This window comes from Sinocyclocheilus rhinocerous, unplaced genomic scaffold (assembly GCF_001515625.1).
Source record: "Sinocyclocheilus rhinocerous isolate Xijiao unplaced genomic scaffold, SAMN03320098_v1.1 scaffold647, whole genome shotgun sequence".
NCBI classification, from domain to species: domain Eukaryota; kingdom Metazoa; phylum Chordata; class Actinopteri; order Cypriniformes; family Cyprinidae; genus Sinocyclocheilus; species Sinocyclocheilus rhinocerous.
In genome coordinates, this window is record NW_015632746.1 from 1283991 (window position 1) to 1292432 (window position 8442).

Here is an 8442-nt window from a genome sequence, read left to right on the forward strand (position 1 = left end):
CAGTCGCTACTATCTCACAATATTACAGCAATCCTATCGCATTTATGGCAAATAACATCACAAAAGCCATGGTGACCCTGCTGACAAAAACAATAGAAACCATCACAGAAATTCTAATGATTTCCACTACAAATACCGTTACTGACATTACAAACCATCAACTTTTAACCATTAAAACCATTAAATAATGGTTTCCTGAAGTGTGTTTTGGGACATATTACATTAGGATTTAGTGGTTTTAACAAAAGCCATGAATAAAAGGTGACCAATTACCAGTAGATACCAACAGGCACCATTACGGTTTCCATTAAAACCAATACAATTTTCATTATAACCAGTAAAACTATTACTTATGTGATGGTTTCTATTTTTTTTCAGCAGGGGATTGAAATAAATGTATTATTGTATGAACTAAAATACTTGAAATCTACATAGAGCTGAATGCAAAATGTATATGACAATGATAAACATAAACCTAGATTCTAGAAACAACAGAATTCTTCAATATGAGTATTCATATGTCTGTGTGTGTGTGTGTGCGTGTGATGTTAATCAGACTAATCATATTATAGGCTACTTCATTTACTCCATTTTCTAACTCCGTATCTCTCAAATGTAACCCTGTTGTAGAATCGCTGCTGTGTCTTTATGAATGAATTATGAATGAATGGAATATTAATGTTAGACAATGCGGAGTAAAAAATAGCAGTGTACGTTTGGACTAGAGGTGTCCTGGGATTTTTACTATAGTGCTATAGACTACATGCTCTGTATAGTGAGATTGGCAAGCAAAGGTAATCTTATGTAACTGGTTGCTTTTTTTTTCAGCTTCTCCCAACCGCCTTTATCTTCACATTTTTATGCTTGCCATCACGAGCCCACTCTCCTTCGCGTCAGTTTCGGTTTATTTTTTTAAGCATTAGGCAAAAATAGATGGCATTAGCGCCCCCTTTTGTCGGCCGTCAACGTCACTTAATCTGACACTTTTTCTTTGATGATGAACCAGCCAGGCCAGAATTATCACAAAATTCAAGACATGAAAATGTATATATTTATACCACTTCATATAGTTAATCAATTTCACACGAAGAGTGACGTTTTTCTACAAAAATTACCATGATTAGAAATGTGATATTGATTTAATACAACAGTTCAATAAACAAGAAGTTAATTAAGAGACTTACGTTTTAGACACCATATTGCCTGTTTTTGCTCTATTTCGCCAACAAAAATCATTCCAGCCACAGCACTGTCTTGCGTCTCTGAGCAACACGATGGTGCCTTCATTCATATGATTCAACCGTTTAAATGATTTGGTTCAATCGGAATGACTATTAAAGGGGTCATATGATGCTATTTCAAGTTTTCCTTTCTCTTTGGAGTGTTACAAGCTGTTCGTGAATAGATAAGATCCCTGAAGTTGCAAAGACTAAAGTCTCAAACCCAAAGAGGTATTCTTTATAAAAGTTAAGACTTGTCCACGCCCTCCTAAAACACCTCGTTTAAACACGCCCCCACATGTCTACGTCAGTGTTTCCCAACCAGGCTGCCGCGGCATGCTGTTTTTCCTAAATGCATTTAGACTTACGGGTAGAGTACGTGGGATTGCATTTTCATCATAATACCACGTGATAATTGTAGCAAAAAGCAGTGAGAATTTCAAAATGCATTCTGAGCCAAAGGTGCATCTAAAGGGTAGAAAAATAGTGATTTAAATGTCTTTTATTTTTTATAAATGCATTGATACTTACACTTAAGACGTTTAAATTGCATTTTCATTAAATACCCCGCGATTAATGTAGTTTAAGTCAATGTGGATTTGACATTGCATTCCGAGCTGATCATGCCCCTGACCTGTCAATCATTACATCAAGGCGGGGCTTGGCAACAGGATGCACAATAGGCCAATATTCAAATTAACCAAACGATTTTCACCTGCCTCAAGATCTCTCACTGTTTACACTGCGATTGATGCACGAGATCCCCTTTATAAGCAAATTTTGTCTTATCGTTCCTTCAGAAAGAACTCCATGTCATCCCTGAAAACGAGGTTAATATGATTAAGATCTCAACTTTGAAAAATTAAAGTTTGAATAATAATAATAATAATAGGCTAAAATAAAATGATGAGTGCTCAAAAGTCAATCTATATGTACCATAAATTCACAAACAGGCCTAGATTAAGAATACATAGGGCCCTGGCTATAGTAGCCTGTTTTAGTGTCACACGTTGTTGTTGTTGTTGTTTTTATTCCTACAGCTTTAGTGGTAAAACTGTATGGGGTGGTGCTGTGTGGACTGAAATGCTTTCATTTTCCGTTGCGTACAGTTTACCTCAAGACTTCAGTTTACATGGAGCCATTAAATCTGGTTTCATCCAGCACCACCACAGAGTCTTTGTTCACATATAATAGTGTACATGTCGTGTGTCGAATTGACTCCCAACAACTAGTTGTTAATGATATATGTAAACATTTTTCGGTGTTGTCAGTTTTCTGTATACACAGTGCGAGAAAGCACAGGAAATGAGATACGTCTTGACTTGTTTGTGTTGCCAGATCTTGCTAGAAAAAGAAGAAAATGCTTTATCTTGGTAATAAGCCCCTGTAACCTTGTTTGTAGTCACGGGAAGAAGGAGGCGGGAACCGGCGGACGTTTAACGAAACTTTAATGATAAAATAAACACAAAATAGCGTGACAGCCCCTCGCGGACGACTGTCGCGCACAAATGGAACCAAAACACAAAATAAAAACCAGGCCTGGTCCTCTCTCGTCTTTCCCTGTCGTCACTCCTCCTTTATATCCTTCCGGAGCTCCTCCGTGAGACTCGAGACCGGTGAGTGGTGCAGGTGTCGCTCATTATCCATTAACTCCACCGGCCTCGCTCCGTTCCCACGGCTCTCGACCCCGCCCCCCTCGTCACAGCCCCATTGTGAAATATCGAGACCAATACCTGCAAACTGTAATATTACTTTTATGACAGCTGACCAAACCAGATAACCGGTCTCATTGCATCCACTTGTCGGGAAAACTGTTAACAGCAGTATGAATATGGACATTTAAGGTAATCAGCTAACCTAGCTAGTTTTTTTTACAGTTGCTGTTTTTTTTTCTTTTCCATTTTAATGTTTTAGAATGTTAGTAAGAAGAAGAAAATTTTTTTATATCAATGCATGTGTGATGGACATCGGTTATGATTATCTTTGGTATCTCCTCTGAAGGCATCTTGAGTAAAACAGCTCTGTATTTAATGAAACACATACAAAAGATCTGAACCGGATTTGATGTGACCTGTTTTACAGAATACAGAAGTCTGTTGCCCATAACTCCCATAGCTCATACCAAAAGCGTGAGAAGCCAGAACTATTCTATGGTTATAATTCGTCAATCATCACAATTTTGAGAGTGAATTCTGTTCCGTACACACAAATTGATAATTTAGAGGATTCACTCTCATATTTAAATGCGGTTGTTACTCCTGAAATTTTACAATGTGTACATGGCCTGTCTCTGCCCTCACTTTTGCCCTGACGCTGCTGCTGTCCTGAAACTGCTGATACTGGGGGTCTGCAGCTGAATATCTCACTATGTGTCTCATTTCAAAGGCTGTGCCCTCCAGTGTGTATATTTGTTGGCCTCAAACATCAACAAGGATGTCTCATTTCAGAAAAGCAAGCATTATAATACTGACTGTTATTCCTTGTGAGAATCAAATTTTTCAATAAATTATGTGATGGGGATTTCCGCTCTTAGTAATTCTGTTGGATCATTATTAGCATTATCCCTATATTACTGTGCCAAAAGTGTGTTACTGCATCTGTGTTTTGTGCTTTGTGCATAACAACAGCCCTTAACTGCTCTAAAAGTACTGTAAACCATAACTACGGGGCGTCCAGGCACTTTAGTCACTGTGCCTCCTCACTTCTGAGCACCAGCCTGTACTGAAACTAAAAATTCAGTGTATTTTCTCTGTTTCCACATATAGGCCTGAAATCAAGTCTCTCATCTAGGAAAAAAAGAGAAGCAGAACAGCCTATAAAGTGTGTGTGCATGAGGAGAGAGGAGGAGAAACCTGTTTATAAAATGAGTGTGTATGAGGAGAGCGAGAGCAGGAGGCTCCTGTTGAGAGCAGCATCTAAAGGATTCAGCTGTGTGTCTATGAAGAATAACAACTCCATGCATCAGCCCCCTGATCTCAGTGATGTTGACGCTCAGAGAGCAGCATCTCCAGGATTCAGCTGTGTGTCTATGAAGAGTAACAACTCCATGCATCAGCCCCCTGATCTCAGTGATGGACCTGCTGTGACTTTTGACCCTGTGTGAGTATCATGAAGTTGGATGTATATTTTATTTACATGATGATTCTCTCACTGCGTTTCTTTTTATTGAATTTTTGGTCACACTTTATATTAGGTGGCCTTAACTACTATGTACTTACATAAAAAATAAGTGCAATGTACTTATTGTGGTCATATTGTATTACAAAACACTTTTACTGCTATTGAGGTTGGATAAAGGTAAGGTCAGGGACAGGTTTGGTGGTATGGGTAGGTTTAAGGGTGGGTTAAGGTGTAAGTGATGGGTCAACAATGTAATTATAAATGTAATTACAGAAATTAATTACATATGTAACTACATATAGAAACATTCTATAATTTACATTTAAAAAAAATGTAAAATGTAAAAGTACGATGTAAAAACATGTATGTGCACAATAAGTGCATTGTATCAAATGATTAATTTAAATGTATATCGTAGTTAAGGCTACCTAATATAAAGTGGGACCGAATTTTTTTATAATAATAAAGATTTCTCATTAGAGTCATTTAACTATTTATACGTACACACCTGCATGATCACTGAAATAAACTGTGCTAAGAATCTTACTTCAGTTAAAGGAGAAAGAACAATCAGGCAAGTGATCAGGTAAGTGTGTGGTGTGGGGGGGGGAGGGGTCGGGGGGAAACAACAACATGAACCATTCCTTATTGTACTGTGAAGTAAAAAAAAAAAAAGCATTTAATAATAATAATCATAATTTGCAAAAATACAATACTAATATTTATGGCTTTACATTTCTTTGCCTTCAAATGTTAAACCATAAATCCTTTATTCTGTCAGAAAACACATGGGAACTGCATCTAGAATCACAGAAGAAAATATTATTTTCAGTTTTAATAGCAGAAGTCAGTTTCAACACTCAGCAAAGAGTTTATAGGCCACTTTGCTCACACATCACATACAGCAGCAATCAGCAATTTATATCACTACTTCAGGATTCATGACCCTGATTGGTTTCAGGCATAGATTAACTTGAAAGGTAGACAAGCATGGACATCTTCGTAGCGTATATCCATTGATTATCATAGGTTCCAGCTAGGTTCCAAATCTGCACTTCTGTATGTCCGGATTTTCCCATTTGTTACAACTTTCCCATCCTATTGTTACACATTTTGCTTCTCTAGGCCAGCAGAGCTGATAATATAGATCAAACCCTACTGTGTAAAATATTGTAAAATTGGGGTCTATATACACTGTCAAAATACAGTGCAGGGAGGGACAACTATGTTTTCAGCACTTGTTTATTGATGTCATAATGTGAAATTTTCACTTGGCGATTATAGTCTGATAATATATCATGATATCTGCACTTAAAAAAATAGATGTATAAAATTGCAATATGCATGAAGTCACCGTTGTGGAGATAAGCTTTAGTTGGGCTCTTGACCCTTGACTTTTTTAAATGAGATTTTCTCTGGCTGCTATAACTGTGTGTTTATAAATCACATTTATTATATCAAAAATTGTTAGAGAAAATCTGATCAGATGAAGTTGGTTACTTATTGATGATGATTCAATCATCGTGTAGTGGCCTGATTTACTAATCATATCCAGAGTCTAATCTGTGTGTATTAGGGTGGCCGTATGCGCCATTCATACGGAACACGTCCTTGCCAGGATATTAATATTGCCTAAAACATCCAAAGCAGTTTGACCAATAACATGCAGGTATTGTACATAATCGACCAATCGTGGGGCTGCGCGTGAGAAGGTGAGATCTACAGGGAAGGATCAAAGCGATGCAAATACAGGTGCATGACCTGAACCCCATAGAGAATCTATGGGGTATTGTCAAGAGGAAAATGATGAGACCAAAAAATGCAGATGAGCTGAAGGCCACTGTCAAAGAAACCTGGGCTTCCATTATACCACCTCAGCAGTGCCACAAACTGATCACCTCCTTGCCACGCCGAATTGAGGCAGTAATTAAAGCAAAAGGAGCCCCTACCAAGTATACTACTCGAGCCCCGAGTACATGTACAGTAAATTAACATACTTTCCAGAAGGCCAACAATTCACAAAAAATGTTTTTTTTATTGGTCTTATGAAGTATTCTAATTTGTTGAGATAGTGAATTGGTGGGTTTTTGTTAAATGTGAGCCAAAATCATCACAATTAAAAGAACCAAAGACTTAAAACTACTTCAGTCTGTGTGCATTGAATTTATTTAATACACGAGTTTCACAATTTGAGTTGAATTACTGAAATAAATGAACTTTACCACGACATTCTAATTTATTGAGATGCACCAGTATGTTTGTTCGTTTGTTTAATTTGAAGAGTCGCTGCGCACTGATCAAAAAAGACACCAAAGTAGGTGCGAGAGCGATTCGAAAGCATAAGGAGCCGTCTGCTCTGCTCTCTATAGCTCTCATGAATGTCACACAATGATCGACCTGCACAGTGCAAACAGCCAAAACCTGGATATTTTAGGCAATATTAAAATCCTGGCTGGGACGTGTCCCGTATGAACGGCGCATATGGCCACCCTAGTGTGTTTGCTATTTAGATGTATTTAAAGTGACCATATATCTACCACCGTTTTATCATAGGTAGAATGCAAAATGTTTCAATACAAGCATTTCAGTCAAATGTAATTTACGCAATATTTCAAACCTTTAACCTACGGGAGAAAATCAACCCGCCACAACAGTTTAAAATCAGCCCAATTCCATGGAAAAAAATGCGGATTTGGCAACCCTACATCCAACACGAGCTGCATCCAAAGTGATTTAATTACTCCGCATATTGATAGCGACTCCCTGATGCACAGAAATTATATATTCAATATTAAAATGTTTGCGGGAGCGGGATTAAGAAAACAGTCCCACGCAAGGCTTTAATACAAAAACGCACACAATGAATGACAACTGTAGAAGGCAAAAGCCGAATCCCGGACATTTTGTGCAATTTAGAAATCCCGGCCGGACGCACATGTCCTGGGAAAAGAGGATGTATGGTCACCCTAATTTATTATTTTTGCATTATAATATTCTTAGAATATTACTGCATGCTTTGATATTTTGAAAGGTTTCCAAGTCATTATGTGGAAGTTATTTGGACAGAATCATGTAGACTCACAGACGTCAAGAATCTGCATATGAACCTCAACAATGGTGACAAACGACAAACAGATTATTCAGATAAACAGATCAACTCTGAATGTCACAAAACAAGCTGCTAAAGTCACAAAAAGATTTTTGATGATTGTCACCATTGTTAAGATTCATGCACTGATTCTTGATGTTTGTGTGAGGCAAAAAGACACTTCAAAACACTTTTTTTATAATGAATTTCACGAGCTAGGACCACGCCACAAACAAGCTATGGAATAGTTAATTGAACAGGATGTTGGGGAAGAGTAGAACGAGGATGAAGGGGTTGATGGAATGGGATGACGGTCGGGTTTATCAGGGCATCTAGAAGTGATGGCCCAGAGAGACTCATATACGTAAATGTATATTTAGGCCAGACGATTAGGACCCCCCGATACAACCTGAAAGAAAGAAAAATATGGGATCAGGATGGCTGAATGGATGAGAAAGGGAGGGAAAGGGTGGTTTCGAGAGAAGGAGACAAACAGTACGGTATGAGGCGGCCCAATATTTGAAGGTTTCGGCAAGTCAGGTGATTGTTTGGGGCGAGGCCCCGCTCCCGAACCTCAGTTAACAAGTCAACTCCCTTAAAAAAAAAAAAAAGAAATCAGAATATCCGACAGCTATAACATTACAAGACTGCTGTAAATAATATAAAACTAGCTAATATACTCTGAGATTAGACTCCAGATGAGATCAGTGAATCAGGCCACTACATGATGATTGAATCATCATCAATAAGTAACCAACTCAATGGATTATAAAGAGTTTGGGCTCTTTTTAATCAGGTAAATATTCTGCAAATAATGACATGCCATTCTCCATGATATTGTAATGTCAGATTACTAAGGTTCAGGGAAATGATATTAACGGAGTTCTGAGGAAAGCCCAAAGTTTTAGCAAGATATTCGCTACAGTTCTTGTACTTGCAACCTGACAAAATTCATTAAGCAGAGACTTGGCTTATGTTTACTGCTTAAAATTAGCTCGGCACCAGTTCAGCAGA

At 37.9% G+C, this 8442-nt stretch overlaps 1 protein-coding gene across 1 annotated transcript in view; it reads left to right on the forward strand.

Annotated features, from left to right (window-relative positions):
* Nucleotides 1–8442, forward strand: part of LOC107743024 (NACHT, LRR and PYD domains-containing protein 3-like) — a 29996-nt gene that overhangs the window by 14232 nt on the left and 7322 nt on the right. Inside the window, exon 2 of the mRNA XM_016556136.1 lies at nt 3986–4319. Within this exon, the coding sequence (XP_016411622.1) occupies nt 4051–4319 (269 nt within the window). The 5' untranslated portion in view covers nt 3986–4050. The remainder of the gene's footprint in view (nt 1–3985; nt 4320–8442) is intronic.